General features: G+C 38.1%; 1 protein-coding gene across 1 annotated transcript in view; it reads left to right on the top strand.

The window, feature by feature from the left end:
* The window catches only part of LOC306756986 (inositol 1,4,5-trisphosphate-gated calcium channel ITPR1-like), a gene marked incomplete at its 5' end in the record, with an annotated part of 83,715 nt that overhangs the window by 6,379 nt on the left and 59,188 nt on the right, over positions 1-18,148 (top strand). The window contains 5 exons of the mRNA XM_079241946.1: positions 12,478-12,587; positions 13,224-13,310; positions 13,472-13,630; positions 17,108-17,206; positions 17,615-17,698. Of these exons, the coding sequence (XP_079098072.1) occupies positions 12,478-12,587; positions 13,224-13,310; positions 13,472-13,630; positions 17,108-17,206; positions 17,615-17,698 (539 nt within the window). The remainder of the gene's footprint in view (positions 1-12,477; positions 12,588-13,223; positions 13,311-13,471; positions 13,631-17,107; positions 17,207-17,614; positions 17,699-18,148) is intronic.

Here is an 18,148-nt window from a genome sequence, read left to right as displayed (position 1 = left end):
TCTGGGAGGAATGAAATGGTTTAAATCTAAATGTAAATTCAGTTTATGAATGTATACTCACACTGGATGAAATATATGAAATATTTCTATGATATTTTTATATTATTTTGTTTAAGGATGTTTTAAAGAAAACATAAAAACATATGTTTTCAAAACATTTCACGTACCCCCAGGGGTACTCATGCCCCCATTTGAGAAACAGTGTTTTATATGACATTAAAACTCTGTAACATACGGATTATGACTGATCGCTTTTAAAGTCTTACACTGTTCTGCTGTTCAGCAGAACTCAACTCAACTCAACTTTATTTATAAAGCCCTTTAAAAGAACCAGAGTCGAAACAAAGTGCCGTACACAATCAGCCAAAATAAAAACAGAATAAAACAGTTCAAAAGCAAATAACACAATAAAACAACAGGTCATACAAGGAATACAGAATTAAAACAATAAAACAAACTGAATAAATAGTAAGTAAAAACCAATAATAAAAATAAACTATAGCACACCGGAAACTGTCTTACATTGGGTTAAGGGCTAAGGAATAAAAATAGGTTTCAAGTTGAGTTTTAAAAATGGACAGTGAGGAGGCTTGTCTAATGTGGAGGGGAAGCTCATTCCACAGAACATCCAGACCATCATTCTGCCTGCTTAAATACTGGACAAGACGAAAAAAAAGTAAAAAAAAAAAAAGTCTTACAGTGTGGTTTGAAGTGTCAGGTAGCATACATTCCATGTACACAGGCTCCCGCTCTGTATTTAGAGTCATATCTGCTGTCTCGAGAGTGGAAGGAAGTCCACACAACATTTATAAGCAAACAGCTTTGATCTCAGCTTTGACCTCGGCCGTTCAGCTCTCCAGCGAGTCTCTGGTGTCCCAGGAGCTGTTATCTACCCCTTGGAGACAATCTCTGTCAGCATGATAAAGGCAGACTACAGACTGATACCCGTATGAAAGAAGGGTCCATCTCTCTTTGTGTCTGAGACTGTGTGAGTGCAGCTGTCAAGTGTGTTGGACAGACTGTCCAAGTGAGGTCTTCATCCGTTCTCACCACTCCTGCTAATCAGTGAGCACCATCTCTTATTAAATAGTTTAAACTGCATTAGTGCTTTTGTTGGTCCCTGCTGTGAACATGTGACACAGATTGTATGATACAACCGCAGGAGGATTTAACTGGACACGGACAGGAAGTCTTCCTCTGCTGTTGAATGTTTAGCGAGATTACAGTCCAAATCATTTGGAGAAATTGTTGTACACCAGGGCCAAAAATTTAAGGAAATGTGATCTGAATTCCCACATCAAAATATAATTGGTTTCTTCTTTTGCTATTGCTCCAACTCTCCATCATGAAAATGGACCCTTTCGTATTATCATGCAGACACATACACTGCTGTGACCTCTATCTCAGCACGGTTACTGTCATTGTTTTTGTACGTCTGTTTTCAGCATAAAGGAGTGCAACGAGGGATTTGCTGTTGGTTAACTTTCACAGAAATGCCTTCACTGACCAGTTTCTCTCATTTAATTATCCATCCCACAATCTGGTTTCCTATTAAATCTCTAAAAAAATGAATCATTAAGTACAATGCATTAAGGAAAATCTTCAGTTTCTACTTTAACCGCTGTTACACTGTGACACTGACTATCTTTTGCTAGTTTGACATGACTAAAGAATACAGGAGATAATGGATACAATGCTTGTTTTGACATTTTTATGCACTTTTTGGCAGTGTTACAAATGCAATTTCAGAAATATTCTTGTGTGATCACAGCTGGTATTCATTCTGTTAATTCGGATATGGTGACTCTCTCCAGCTGACCATGTCAGCTGCTTTAGACAATAAGAGGCTTTAATTTCACTGTGCGAGGCCTCTGAATATCTACCAGAAAGCAGACAGATGAAAATGGGTCTTATTAGGTACTATGGAACAAACCACATGAAGAGAACTGCAAACATTAGGACTGAGAGAGATGATTTGAGATGCTGCAAAAGAGCAGCTTTGTGTTAAAAGGGAAATCCCTGCTTTTGCCCTTCAAGTTCATATTTCCCACTAAGACTGAAGCATTCACAGTGTCTGAAAACACTTTTATGATTCTATTGTAGTAAAAATCAGTTTAGCCAAGTCTGTAAGAGCAGCTCTGGGATGTTGTTGGGATTTTAAAGCTAATAACTAAAATCTGACACAGAACTGGAGTGTGCCTTTGAAATGTGCTCTTTTACAAAGAAAAGAGGAAGTCATGGAGGTGCTGCTGATCTGCGTAGATTCACTATCTTCACAGCATGTGCATTACTCTGCATGCACATGCTTTATAGAGGGTTTATGGGGAATGGGGAGCTTGCAAACGCAACGCAGCTTCATGGTCTTCTCTGGTTGCATTTTCACCATAGATAGGAATGCTTTGGAGATGTAACAGCCAGCCGGCGGGTGGTAGAAGAGTCAGTCTTGTTAGAATCTCTCTGTCATGTACAGGCTCTGTAAATTGTGGTTTTCTGTACACTTACATCTTTTATTTATAATAAGCCTAATTTTTTTATGTAGGTGACATGCTCCATGTAATTCATCATACTGTTGATTATTTGATAGCTTTGTTAGCTTTTCTGATAAGAGTGCTTTGTTCATCTCTTAAAACGCTTACTTATCGGAAAAGACCTTGATCAGCTATAGAAACAACCAATTCTGATCAGACAAAATCAATGATACACTAGAAATAAATGTTTGTGTTCTTTACAAGCAATGTTGCCATGAGGACATAATTGGCGCTAAATCCTAAAGGTTTCAGCAGCTTCTTCTCAGCTTTTCTTGGTATACCTATTCCCCAGCTCTTGTTCTGAAATAATGTGCATGTTTGCAATGCTGCATGTTGTCTCAAGAGCTTTGTAGATGCAATTGCTCTGAGCCACTTTTCCAGCAATTTGAGGAAGATAAGTATTTATCTTCCGGACCACAACTTAACTCTTTGGGAATAACCCAGCTGGAGTCTTTCCAGTTTCATCTGCAAAGACATTTCTGTTTTGTCATTTTTCATTTTGGTGGGTATTCAGTTTTTTGAGGGAAACACTTGAACGGAGATATGTCTAGTTAGTGGATGTGTTAAGGGCAGAAGGCCAGATGAGCCCTGTCCACTGGGTCGTACTGTCACTGCTGAGGTATGCTTAACATTTCCTACTAATGTAAACAAAACACCCTCCTCACTATATACTCTCACTCATTTAGCCTGTGTCTTTTTCCTGGGACTTCAGCCTTGCTTTGTGTTTCCTTTGGACAGGACCATGAGAAACGTACATGTGCTGACTGCAGAGTTGAGCAGAGCGCATTGAGCAGCAGCCAGAAGTGCAGTCAGGCTTTGTGTTTCCACTTGTAGTTGTTGTTATCTATACTTTGTCATTCAGCTGTTTTATTGTCAGACCACTTGTCCAAATTGGAGGTTGCTATGGAAGCGGCTCCTTTTGGTCATAACTTACTGTGTAAATTAAATGCTGCTTTTTCCAAATGTCATCCGGTTTACATAATCATCCATCACTTTTCTGAAATGTTAACAAAGAGACTTTGAGTGGTGTATTATTACAAACACTGTTTTTTTTGTGTGTGTGTGTGTGTGTGTGTGTGTGTGTGCGCTTGTGTGCATTCTTGTTTTTGTCACGTTGTTGGAGCATTTTTAGTGTAAAGGTCTGAATAATGTTTCTTTCAGGGATGAAAACCCTGTCCCTATGAGGTCAGCCTTATTTCATGGTTTTGGGCTGGTGTGTGAATTGAGGGTAGGTTTCAGTGGGTGTGTGTAACGAACTAACTGGTATAAGCTCAGTTTTGGATTAGCTGTGAGCAGTGAATGAAAGTCAATACTATGTCCTAATAAGGATACCCCACAAGCTTGTGTGTGTGTGTGTGTGTAATACAGCACTGATCTGTAGGGAGCTCTCACATGATTTCGAAAGTGTTTATTTGACTTTTACAGATGCCATTTATATAAATAATCTTTAATCAGTATTGGTTGACATTTCCTATTACAACTGGGCATCACAATTGCTGTTTTTTCTTTTGAGTTTTTAGCTGCTAATATTTAGATCAAAGAAATAACTTTTATGTTTGTGTTATGCTGTGCTTGTATTTGTGTATCACAGTAATTGATAATGTTGGTCAGTCGGCCAACCACATGGACTGATCCTGATCACTTTGGTCATTTCACATGTTGTTTTCCCCTGAAGACACTGTTAAGTCAAGTTTTTATTAAAAAAATAAATAAATTTTTATTAATTTAATGACATATAAATGATTCAAAGACAACGTATGACATTTGAAAACTGATAAACTATTATTTGTTTTTGCTATTTAACTGAATAGGCCTGTCACAATAAGCAATAAATCGATTAATCGCACAACAAGAAAAAATGTCCGCAGTAAGTTTGCCGGACACAATAATTTTTCATTTGTCTTTCTTTTCTTGTGTCACATTTGTTTTAAGACATATTAACTAAACATGGCAATCCAACAAGCTTCCATCTGCACTTAAAACACTGCAATTTTCCCAGCTGTGAAAAAAGACCTACATAAATGGGTTAGCTCCAGCTTCCCGACAGTCCACGATCACCGAGGTGTTTAACTGACAGATTAACTACCAACAGGACCGTGCAACATGGCGTTGACTCAGACAGCGTGGTTGGTAAAGCCATGTTGCCCTTTAATATTGTTAAAAAGGCGACATTTTGAAAAATGTTGCAAATATTTCACAGCCAGTATGAATCACCTGGATGAACATACATGTTACAAACGGCAATTCCACAACTTGACAATGACATGAAAAATGATGTACTGAAGGGGTTCAAAGACAATGAATTTTACCATTCCACCTCTGGTCAAGTCCAAACGTGTCCCCTTGTATGAGCTGACCATACACTATGTAAATGCGTTACATAGTGTTTGGAGATCATATGTTCCAGATAACCAAATTGCCAAAACCGCAGGAGAAACCCTGATCTGTTTCAGCAGACTGGGGACTGGATGAGCATAAACTAGTCTGCACATCGAGCTAAATATTCTTTAGAAATTAAAGTATGTTGATCTTTGAATCGGTGTACTTGCATTATTATGGCATTATTGTTATTTTCGTTTAGTAGTCTCAAAATGACTACAATAATGCTCAATGCAATATTATCGTCTATCGCAATAATTTCTGAGACAATTAATCGCATGACAAAATTTGTTATTGTGACAGGCCTATCCATCCATTCATCCATCCATTCATTCATTCATTCATTAATTCATTCATCCATTCGTTCATTCTCTTAACCGCTTAGGATTGCTGGAAAACTGGATCCTATCCCAGCAATTATTGGGCGAGTGGCAGAGTACACCCTGCACTGGTCGCCTCTCCATCATAGGCATCCCATTATATTTACAGTAAATAACACTATCAGTAGGAGTACCAGTTGCCTTAGTTTTTCTGCCTCATATCATGTGTATAAATGAACACTTAATCCATTATGGATGCTTTTGTTTTGAAAGGACTTTTTAACACAACGGAGGATGAACCTAGAGTGTAACAGGGTGGTTTTAGTTAAGTTCTATGAACAAGAATGAACTGACATCCAGTCAAAATACACCAGGATCAAGTCTCCACTTTATGGCGCTAAAAGATCGACAGTAAATTTGTGCTCTTTATTGTTTATGTGTCATTCATATTATCCATGTTAAGAATGTCTAAGCTGGATATGAGATGCCTTCGTCTTTGCTGTCTCTCCTTACTGATGTTCTCTAAAATACAAGATCATCACCAAAATCATGCAAATGTGTCCTCAAAGGACAACACTCCAAGCATAAATATAAATTCTCCTAACACCTCTTTTTTGGAAACTGCAGGCTTTGCTTGACAATTCAGTTTCTAGAACATTATCAGCAGTGTGAATAATGACATTTTTTATAATAATAAGTGTAGGAATTCTTGATGCGGATGGCCATTATCTGTGTCCTTAAAAAATCTGGATGGATGACTCTGTGTGGAAGGTTTAGAGATCAGTGGCAAATTTCTGTTGGTTCGATACTGGGACAAGTCAAGCTCAGGCCCAGCGTTAACTGGGGTGTTTCTGGATCTTCATGACACATTATGCTTCGTAGAGTTTCATCTCGTATTTGTAATGAATTGTGTGCCAAGCCGTTTTAGTGTCACTGTGTGAGGTACTGTATATTGTCTTGTGTCTCCATTGTTTAGCAGGTGGATGTCAACACTGTAGTGGTTGACAACAGTGAAACCTGGAGAAAAGCATGAGCGGGAGGCATTCTGTAGTCCTGAGCTAGTCACAATTTGTCTGGTACAAACACTATATTTATATAAGTGCACGTGGCTCCATAATGCCCTCGGTCGCAGATCAGATGCTGATTTTTAATATGATTGATTGTGAGACCACAGAGCTTTGTTCACCATATACTCTCTGAGAAGATGATCTGAGCTGTCAGCTGATCACTGCATCAGTCGGTGAGTTGGATCGGTTGGCGAACTAAGACGCAAGTCTTAGTGCACTCTGTGCAGAATGTGCTGGGAATGTTTGACAGAGGCCTTAAACCAGGAGATCTTCAACTTCCATCCCCAGCATTTTCCCTCACATTCCAAGGGAGGCTGGGAATATTGAGTGTGTGTGTGTGGGATGTGTTCCTGACCTCTATTCTTGATGCAGTGATGTGTAGCTGTGGCTGCAGGGCTGTAGGGAAACTTTGAGGTCTCTGTGTAATGGCAACAATGACTGGGAAGTTTTGGTGTGACTTGCCTATCAGCAGTGTTTGGGTAATAAAGTTAAAGGAATCAGGTCCCTGGGGTGTGTGTGTGTGTGAGTGTGTGTTTGTGTTTGGGGAGGGGGTTATGAGATTCAGTCTGAGTTCTTTAAGGCTCTGGATGTTGTTGGGATGTCCTGTTTGGCACAAATGTGCAGTTTTGGATTAAAATCAGTTGCAGTGACTCCAGATAGATACAACAGAAGGGTTTGTTCGACTAACATCTGCCAGAGCAGCTGTTCTAGTCAAGTGTTTAAAACTTGTATGAAGACTGAAAAGTCTAAAGAAAAAAATGATTGGTGCCATTTTCCAAATCCAGCTTTTTTTATTCTCTGACTCTGCTCCCATTAACTTTATGAAGAACATTTCTAGGCTTAAGAAAGTCCTTTTTTTTTTTTTTAGTTTTTTTTTCTTTCTTTCTCTGTCTATCTCTTTCTTTTCCTCTCCCTATGAGGTGTTTTCTTTCTCTTTCCCTTTGTCTTTCTGTCTCTCTTCTATCTTCTCCGGTCTGGTCCAGCAGTAGAAACTCTGTATTACTATTATACAAAATAAATAAAGCTATGAAATAAGAATCTAGAAAATCAACAGGAACATCATACCAGTAATGCTCCCCCTGGCAAAGTCAATTTGCTCAGCAGAAAATGGCATCCAGACCATCATTCTGCTTGCTTAAATGCTGGACAAGGCACGAATTAAAAAAACAAAACAAAACAAAACTTTATGAAGAACATTTCTAGGCTTAAGAAAGTCCATTTTGCCTAATTTAAGAGCAACTTCCAGTCGGCACTGAGACGGTTTGCAACCAGATATAAGGGAAATGGTCTAAGAATTAGCACCTCCATCTGAGGCCACGGTCTTTCAAATGTTCTAGTGTTTTGCGGTGGTGACATGAAGGCTGAAGAAGGTGAAACTGTCAGAACCAGTCAGAAGTTTTGGACACTTTTCCCATTCGACTTGATGGAAAAACGTGCTCAAATGTTTGACTTGTGCTGTATATTCCAACCCTCAGCTATGCTAAAGAGCTGCAGGCTGTGGCAAAAAAGAGATCTAAAATAGATAGGAGCTTCCAGTGAAATGAGTCTGGGTTCGTGCTTCAGGATAGGATGAGCAGCTCAATCATCCGAGAGGAGCTCGCAGTCAAATCTCTGCCTCTACATATCAAAACCATCCAGCTAGGGTGGTGTATCCATCTGTTCAGGATGCCTTCCAGACACTTCCCAGGGGAAGTGATTCTGAGATGTCCAACCTGGGAGGAGGCCTCTGGGCAGACCCATGACCTGCTGGAAAGATTATATCTCTGGCCTGGATGGGGAGCGCCTCCCATTAGAAGAGCTTGGTTAGGTGGATGTGTCTGGATAACTCTGCTCAGACTGTAGCGCTGACAATCCAGTCCTGGATAAGTGGCAGGAGATGGATGCATGGTTATACACCTAATCTGGTTTTACTCTGATGTTTTACTCCAATTAGGTCAAGACATTTCTCTTAAACTTTGGTTTAAAAAAGAAACAAGGAAGATTAAAAAAAAACAAAAAAAACAACCTATAATAATGTGTTTATATAGTGTGCTCTAATCAACTGTGAGCAACAGAGCAGGTTAAGAGAAAGTCAAAGCTGACTCATTTTCAGACAGAAACATCTGCAAAAACAAGTTTTTTTTGTCAAACAGGTTTAATCTTAAACTACTAGCATGTGAAGGTCATTACAGAGAATAGTGTTTCCTTGTCCTGACTTCACATATACACAACTATCAATTTCTTGTTTTCCTTGGATGTCCTTTGCGTGTGTACTAAAGCATTTAAACTTCATACAGCTCAACTCAGTTTAGAGTATTACCTTCTTACTAGCTTCGTCTGTTGTCAGCCCAGAGCACTGCTGCTGTCGGACACACAGCAGACAAGCTGGGTGGCTCATTTAAGATAAACATCAGAAACAGTCCTGTTTCCAGTTCCTCTCTCTGCTAGCAACTACATATACTTCTGGTCTATCAATGGTTTTTTCAAGACACATTAAGTTCCTGTCTCTTGACTTATTAACATTTTACTTTCTTTATAAAACTTCCAACAGTATAATGACCTTGTAGCTAATAGCTACAAGGTCATATTAAGGTTTATATTAGCCAGATGCATGTAGGTCTTGACTGGGTTGTGTAATTTAATTACTACAGAGAGAAGCTGCTTGGATCTGTCACAAAATAAAAGTCTTCCTGCCTTTTTTTTTTTTTTTTTTTTTTTTTTTTGTTATGCAAAGGTATGTTAGGATTTTGGTATTGTAGCGATGTGCTGCTGTTTCTTATATAACAGTAGTAGACAATCCACACCAGATGAGGTTGAATCAGAAGCAGAAGACTTTTATTAATCCCTGAAGGGAAATTGTTTTCCAACAGTCTCTCAAAATGGGAATATTAAATAAAAACATTAAAAGATAACATTTAAATTGGATTTTAAAATTTAATTGAGAGAAAAGGAATTTATATAACCAGATTGTCGGTGGAAGGTAGGGCCTGCTGTGACATTTAACATTTACTAGAACATTTAGATATTAGTCCTGATTTTTTTTTCTTTTTTTTGCATTCAACACATCTGAGTAAATTTTACACCATGGTTGTACATCAACTCTGTGTTGATATGCAGTAAATGTAGCTGAAATCCATTAATGTTGCTTGTATTTTTTAGTATAGTTTAGCATAGTTAACCAACAATAAACAGTTTCTGTAAGGTTTATCACTCTGTTTTTATCATTGGGCCTTCCTTCCTCTCCAGTTTGTTACAGCTGGTGAAGTTTGCCAGTGAATGCAAAATTTTGCAAATATGTTTGTGTTTGTAGCTCAAACTGCTGGCTAAAAATAAAACAGACCAGATATTATATTACTTAAAGTCTTATAGTCCATCAGCAGATGTAATATTGCGCAAGTCTTATAAAATAACTCTACAAAGCAGAATGAACATAAAATGTATGAAAATTCTGTTTTTAAGATCATCCTATCAGTTTTATGCTATGTGAGATATTCTCCATCCATATTTCATAGTTGTAGCATATTTCCAAATCATTAGTTTGTCACATCAAACTACGTTTCTATAAGAGTTTCTATAAGAGTTGTGCGGATCTGAAAGCAGAGATCATACTATGTTGTTTAGAAAGTTTCTGACACTTACGTATGATTAGCACTCTGTTTGACAACTCACTGGAGGTTAGCGTTGGCACTTAAAGCCACCTTCCTCAACTCATTGTCAGCTTTTCACTCAACTTTGTGAGTGTGAAAGAGAGAACGGTTTTCATCTGAGTTTGACAGTTTAGTTGCAGAAAAAAATATTAGACCACCCTTGTTTTCCACACAAATGCACCTTTTATGTGTGCAAGGGATTAGAAATTAATGTGAATTTTTTGGGTGAACAAAAGTAGTTTAACCATTTTATTCCGTGACTGTTGGTCACTTTTGATAAAAGCACAGTGCAACTTATTAAATATGTATCATTTAAAATGCTGCTATGCTGATTTTAGGAATTGCATTTATACACATTGCATGTGTTGCATCAATCTCTAGAAATCGGAGCTCCATCTCTGGAGTTGGCTGTCCAGTGATGGAGCATGCCCAGTCATGAGCACCTCCTGTTTTTCTAAGTATCTGACAACTGTATAATTTTTTTTTTGTTTGAATCTACTGCTGATATTGTGATAATATTAAAAATATAAAGTTGTGACAGCTACAGAAAACATGAAGCAAAATTGTGAGGGCACAGGAGGCACAAGAACCGACAAAAATCTACAGTGTTGTGAAAAATATCCTTTAAAAAGACATGCAGAAATATTTCAGTGTGTACATGTGACTGCATATGGAGCAGCTGTCAAAACCAGCTTTGCTTGTGGTCTGAAAAAATGCCTACGTGTTAAATTAAGTGATGTTATGCAATCGAGGTTTCGGATGCACACGAGCGTTTTTAGTTACAGGAATATGAATGAAAATTAATTATTCTCTCGCCTCCGGTTCAGTCCACAACCCCCCCACCACCACACACACACTTTTCCTAGACATTTTGAAGGTGCGTTAACATGTTAGCCTCACCGCTGATTGTCATTAAGATCAAACGTTTACTGATGGTGTTTAGCGATTTGTGCAGAGTTTAAACAGCAGCTGACTTGTCAGACTGGAGCTCTCAGTCTTGGTTTATTTACAGCTACAAGCTTCAATCATCATTAGATGTTTCGTCTGTTTGATTGAAGCTGACCTCGATTCGTCTTCTCAAATCTGCAACTTTCTTCTAGTCCTTGTTACATTTCTCCTTCACATTCTTTTACTCTCCCTCTCTCTGTCTTCCTCATTTCTCTTTCACTTCCTTTTCTTTGTTTTTTTTTTTTTCTGACTATGTTTTGAGTCAGACAAACGTAAACACATCCGATGAAGAGGGAAAGAGAGGGTTAGAAGAGGACAGAGGAGGATTTAGGCGATCTCGAGCATGCATCCGTGAAGAAAACAAATGGTGTGTGTGAATTTTTTTTTTGAGGAATTTACAGAGGAGAAGGAGGAATGACAGAATATTAAAGGGGGGGAGGAAGATGGGGAGTCCACTCCCCACCCTCGTTTTTCTCTTTGTCATCCAGCTCCCCTTCTCATGGCTGACCTTATTTGGGCATGTTAGTGCAGCTCGAGGTGGAGGACAGAGAGACACTGAATAGGGGAAGGATGGACAGATTGTTCCTTTTTTCTTATTTTCACCCTCTTAGAAATGAAAGTCTGATGAGAGGTGAAATCGGAGGAAAGCCAGGACTCAGAGGGAGGAGTCGGCGGTGAGCAGAGCTTTAACAAGCAAAGCAGTTGGTCCATACTTGCTAAATAAAATCCAGCTTCCATCCAGTGAGTCTCCTTCAGTTGGAGTTATAGCTTGTTACAGAAGAGGAACTGTCCCGGGACTGAAGAGGAACTCAGTTATCACTGTGTACACATGCAAATAAAAGGCCTGGTTTCCCTCCTGACAAGTTTTTTTTTTTTGCAGTTTATGAAAATGAATAGTACAGTAAAACATTGTTGATGACAGCAGCATCGCATCGTTGCTGCGCTGGCGAGCTCCTATCTGGCCGCAGCTAATTACAGCACCTCCTCGTACGACACACAAACATGGAGATTTCTGTGTCATTACTGATTGTGGTTTAACCACAGGATGCGATCACATGTTACCATGCTCGTACAGCATGAACACACACACACACAAACACTCTTCCCTGACACAGACAAGCCCTTTGATCTCCATTCAGGAGAATTATTAATATGTGTTTGAAGTGGAAGTACACACGTGTCTGGATCAGTCTCAAGACGAGAGGATGAAAATAGGCTCCATTTATCATTTTTGTTATGAATTTGTTGAATAAATGACTTGTCAAAAAGCTGCTGTTTATCATGTGGATGTTTTTCTGTGGTATGTTTTCACAACTGGGATATTTAATATGTGTTGGTTTATACTAAGCTGTAGCAGTTATCTATCTATCTGTCTATCTGTCTGTCTGTCTGTCTGTCTCTCTCTCTCTATCTATCTATATATATCTATATATATATATATCCATATCTATATCTATATCTATATATATATATATATATATATATATATATATATATATATATATATATATATATATATATATATATATATATATATATATATATATCCATGTGTTTATATGGTTACATGTAATGACTCTTTGTTCTTGCTGCCTGTCTGTATGTGCAGACTGTCTGTTCAAGCTGTGCCCCATGAACCGCTACTCGGCCCAGAAGCAGTTTTGGAAAGTGGCGAAGCCTGGAGGGAACACTGACACGGTGCTGCTCAACAAGCTCCATGTAAGTGAAGTGACGACGTGTTCATGTCACAGTGGTCACTGCAGACCAATGCACAAGACACAAAGCTGTCATCACGACAGCAGATAAGAGACAGAACACAGTTGGTGGAGATGTTTCAGAAGTGTTTAGTTTTTTCATGTTGATGTGTGGTTGAAAATGTTCTCATCACTAAATAAACAAAATGAATGTGCAGAAATATTGACTGCAGTTTCAAAGTACTTTTTTCATTGCAAAGTTGCCAGCAGAGTCCTTGTAAGTCCTTTTATAGACATTTTTTGTAAACCTTTCACTTCCACTGTCTTACCTTTCTGCCTTCTAGGCTTTCCTTTTCCTTTTTCTGCTGCAATACAATACCATTTAAAGCAATCCATCTGACCACAAAGTCATAAAATGGGAGATTGTGATCTTTTCTGTGTTTCCATAGAGATGTGAGTCTGAGCTTGAGATAAAACCCCTTTGAAAAGTGAGCCTGAAAAGTACATTTTTTGGGCAAAAAACTAATATCTTTCTGAATCTTTATGCTTTGTTAATATCCAGTCATGTTGTTTTCTAGAGAATTTCTCTATGTGGTTATTATGGTAAGGTGATGAATTTATTTGTGAGATTATTTTCTGTTTTCTTGTTTTTGCATCCCAGCATGCCGCTGACTTGGAGAAAAAACAAAATGACTCTGAAAATAAAAAGCTTCTTGGAACAGTAATCCAGTATGGGAACGTCATTCAGGTCTGTTCTTTGTAATTATTTGTCTTTAATTTTTTTTTTTTTTATGTTAAATGATGTACATAAGTGGGAGTAATTCAGTCTCACAAATAGCACATCATGCACTTCATTATTGCCTAATTTCCTGGCCTATAATAAACTAACGGTGTGTATTATCTGCTCAGCTCCTCCACCTGAAGAGCAACAAATACCTCACAGTGAACAAACGTCTGCCGGCGCTGCTAGAGAAGAACGCCATGAGGGTGATGTTGGACACTGCAGGAAATGAGGGCTCCTGGTTCTACATACAGCCGTTCTACAAACTTCGCTCCATAGGGGACAGTGTGAGTCAGTCTGGGGGTTTGCTGTTGAGTCTGATCCAGTGCTGTTGTCCAGGGTATACGGAGTACACCTACTTCTTTTTCAGTCAGCATAGAGTATACCCACTTCTACATTTCTAAGCTCCCTGTGATGCTGCTTGTACAATTACCAACACATGTACCTACGTCGCCCAGCAGCTCAGATAAGGTTACCGATGCTACACTGGTGCAGTTAGCCATCAGCTGCATTAACTTTAGCTTGAACATAGACATAATGAAGATATATGGACATAAGTCTATGAGCCTGTCTCACCAGCTCTATGTGCCAGTAATGGTTTAGTAATTTTATAACTCTTCCTCCTATAATTATGTAACAATAAGCAAAAATACTGATGGATTTTTTAGTTAAATTTAATAGAGTAGTCTTAAATATCACTTTATTTGTCTGAGCTTTATTTGTTGTTTTGCTTTTTAAAACAAGGGCGAAAAAGTTTGAGTATACCCACTTCTCGAGGGACCACTACACCACTGGTCTGATCACTTAAGTGAATGTCAGTCAAGTTCAAGTAAAAATTTGACTTGTGTCATGGATGTTATTAATGACTTCTTTGTGTTTTCCATCCTTCTTTTTGGAATAAATTTACTACTTTACAAATAGTATATTAATATGTAAGAATGGATGGTAGAACAGCTCTAACCGGTTTGGGGGGGGGCAAGCATCCATGCACAGAAGCTGGATTTCCTCAACAGTCAGCTTTGGTTTCAACTCCGAGCCTGTGGCCTTTAGCTGAATGCCATCCACGCTCTCTCTTGACTTATTTCTTTTCAAGCAATGTTCAAATAAAGGCCACTAGTGTTCAGAATTCTTAAGAATTCACACAAGCGTGTCGCTAAACTGAGATTAAATCTGAACCATGCTCAGCAAAATTCAGTGTCCTGCTCCTACAGATGGCTAAACATAACCAGGTCTCAGTCGCAGAGACAAACTGTGAGGATTTGAAAATGTAAACATTTATTTACAATATAACTACAAGCTTTATCTTGATTTATATATCAGGTTGAAAGCTTATCTCACTGATATGAACTAGTTTATATCAGCAGGAGAAATAAAGATAAGTCCTTGCTATCAGTCACCAAAGTTACATCAACGCTTACAACTCAAGAGTGTGTGTTGGGCTGGTTATAGTAGAGAGATGAGCAAGTCCTCCTCTCGTGTAGAAACCTCATCTTTGGTTTTTATTTGAGGCATTTTTGTCTGAGAGCCGAGTTTCATCCTGCTGTTACCTTCGCACAGCCTGACCTCTCCACGATGATTAAAGCGTATACATGACCAGAAGGATTACACCAGGATCATACTAGAGAACGCAGACCTTCGCCAAGCAACAGGGTCTCTCCCCTGAGAAAAAAAAACAAAAGAACCAGAAGCCCACACAGTACCCCTATGTTTTAAACATTCTGGATTACCTTATCCAGAATAACTGCATGATCTGGGCCAAACCATGTCAGATGAAAACATAGATCCTGATGTCATCTTCTGATGTTTTGGGTTTTTATACCATTGATTCAAGGCGTTATCTGTTGAGTTTGAAGCTGTAATGGCAAAAATGATCCCTATCTCCCAATGGGGAAGAATCCTTTTAAAACCATTCCTGGATCCAGACGGTGATTCGGATCGCCCGAAAAAATGTAATCAGCTCTTCCTTAATTCTATTTGTTACAGCTCCTAAAAATTTAATGGAAACCTGACCATAACTATTTGAGTTATGTTATTAACAGACAGACAGACAGACCAACGTTGCTGAAAACAGAATGAGAATAAAAATGAAAAAGTATCAGAAGAATGAATGCAGAATAAGTTTTGGCTGTGCTCCAACAACTGGATTAGGAAGACTCAGATGGGGGAAAATGATCAGCTCCTCTTACTAAAATAGGACCAAGTTCAGAGTAAACCTGCTTGACAACATGCTGAGGCAGAATTCATCTTGAACTTCACCTAGAAGATGAGCTTTTGGGGTTCTTCATAACATTTTGGACTTCAGTGCACTGAATGCATCTACCGGTGCTGCATTGATGCCAAATAGACCTGGTGTGTGTTAAATGTTGAGCTCTCAATCTACAATATAATAAGTCAATATCAGCTGACATTCATCGCCCTCTTTTGTTACTTTAGCATTGATGCTTTTTTGTCGTTGCTCTTCCTCAAAGGATCAATAAATACATAAAAAAATCTGTTTCTAGTGTTTAAAAAAAACTCCTGAATCCAGGCGGTGATCTGGATCACTTCCCAAATCTAATCATTTTTTCCTTATTCCATTTCAGAGATTTGTGGAAAATTTGATCAAAATCAATCAGTAGTTTTTGGAGTTATGCTGCTTTAAATAGCTTCTATGGGAGACCTGATTCACATTGAATCTAATGAGTGGACAACACTGTGTGTCCAAATAAATGAGCATGTCTCTGTGTGTGAAGAAATAAATGAAATGAAATGAGAATAGAAAGACAGAAAGACAGACAAACGTATGACGCCAAAACATGACCTCCACCTTGGAAAAGGTAACAAAGACAAACGACTATTTACATAATTCATCATTTCTGTTCACCTGTCATACATTTAAGTGAGGATAGTTGGACCTGCAGACCTTCTTTTCATCCACTTTCTCGGTTACCAAGGTGACATTTTTTGCTCATTTGTATGTTTGTCTTAAGATTTTTCTAACATGTAGAGGTCAAGTTCCACCCGGTGTTCACAAAACTGCTGTTTACACATATGCTCTTATGCAGCAGCACACAGCAGCAATAAACTATTTGATAATTTAATCATCTTATTCATTTTGTAAATCAAAAGTGGAAAATAGTTGTTAGTTCTGGCTTCTCAAATGGAAATATTTTCATTTTTTTCTCTGTCAAAGCCAAACTGAACATCTTTGGGTTTTGGACTGTTGGTCAGAAAAATAAAGAAATACAAAAATAATTAGCAAAAAAATCAATAATAAAAAGTAGAATCTGCAGCCTCACTTTAGACTTCTAGGATAATTTTTTTACCCTCCTCACTTTCAGTTCGATGTGCTCCGTCACATGGACTGGAGCCAACATCTGGCTCCAGAGCTCTTGTTGGCACCAGCTCTTCTCCACCTGCAGCAGGAAGTTGTGGGCTGCTGCTGAAGGACATAATGAACCACATAACAGTCTTCACTTTTAGGCTTCTCTTCTTGGCTTTTAAATAAATTGCCAGCTTGCAGAGAATATGCACTGACTGAATCTGACACACAAGCAGAGGCTGTTTTCTTCTGACCCTTGCCTACATGGAGAAATGTGTGGAGCAAAACACCTTGTATTTCTGATATTTACCTACTTAATAAATTCAATTAAGTTTCACAATGTAAGCAATTTGACTGATTTCTGATCCTTAACTCCATTTCAACCTTTCTTATGCTAAAATTGCATTACACAAGCTTTGCTCTTTAAATATATCTCTTATAGTGTGTTTGTGTGTGATTGTAGGTGGTAATCGGGGACAAAGTGGTCCTGAATCCAGTGAATGCGGGCCAACCACTTCATGCGAGCTCACACCAGCTCGTGGACAATCCAGGATGCAATGAGGTCTTACTCGTTTTCAGCTTCCTCCTCATTCTGAACATTAATTTTTTGGATCATATTTTATTAAATGAATTATGATTTGAGGAATGAAATCTTGAATGTCAGTGAATTCAAATAGAAACCAAAGAGTTTTACAGTTTTCAGGATGTACAAAGATCTTCCATAATGCAGATATCTCATACCGCCTCATGGAAAATTGTCTCTTGTCAAGAAGAAATTAAATCTTGAAATTACAGGAAGCCAACTTGGTGTAAAATAAAGTGTAATTTGAATATTTTTTCCACTCTTGAAAGGAAAAAAACTGGCTCTAGGAACAAAAGACACTTCACACACACTTTACATTATCCTTAATTGCATTTGTGGGTTTGTACAGGATTTTTCTGCAGAAAATGAAACCTGTCTGGTTTTCAGGTGAACTCCGTAAACTGCAACACCAGCTGGAAGATTGTCTTGTTTATGAAGTGGAGCGACAATCAGGAGGTCGTCTTGAAAGGGGTGCGTAAAAACAAAAGTCTCTTTTCTAATACAAATTGTTTGTATTAGATCAGAAATTTAGTGGATGTCTGTTGAATTAAATGAATGACTTTACAGATGTCTGCTGAACACAGTAGACATGTAAAGTTTAAGAAAAATTAAATTTAAATTTTTTTCAGAAATTCTGCTCTTACACATTTTTTCCTCTTTTTTTTTCTTCTTATTTTACACTTCTTATTTCTACACTTCAAAGTGTAGGTGTTGTACAAGGTTGCTCATCAGATCTGAGTGGGATGGTTGTTGTGTTTTAGTGTTATTAGCCTACAATAGATGCTTACAAGTGAGAACATGTTTTATGTTACTTGATGGCTGTGTGTTTTTAACACAGAATGACTGGACTTGTCTGTTTGCTGATTAGCATTCCTTAAATATAAAATGTTTTTTTTTTTCTTAAAAAAAAAAAAATCAAAC

The sequence above is a fragment of the Telmatherina bonti genome (assembly GCF_933228915.1).
Source record: "Telmatherina bonti genome assembly, chromosome: 6".
Lineage (NCBI taxonomy): Eukaryota > Metazoa > Chordata > Actinopteri > Atheriniformes > Telmatherinidae > Telmatherina > Telmatherina bonti.
Note: the sequence above shows the minus strand (reverse complement) of the source record. Positions and strands in the feature narration are given on the sequence as shown.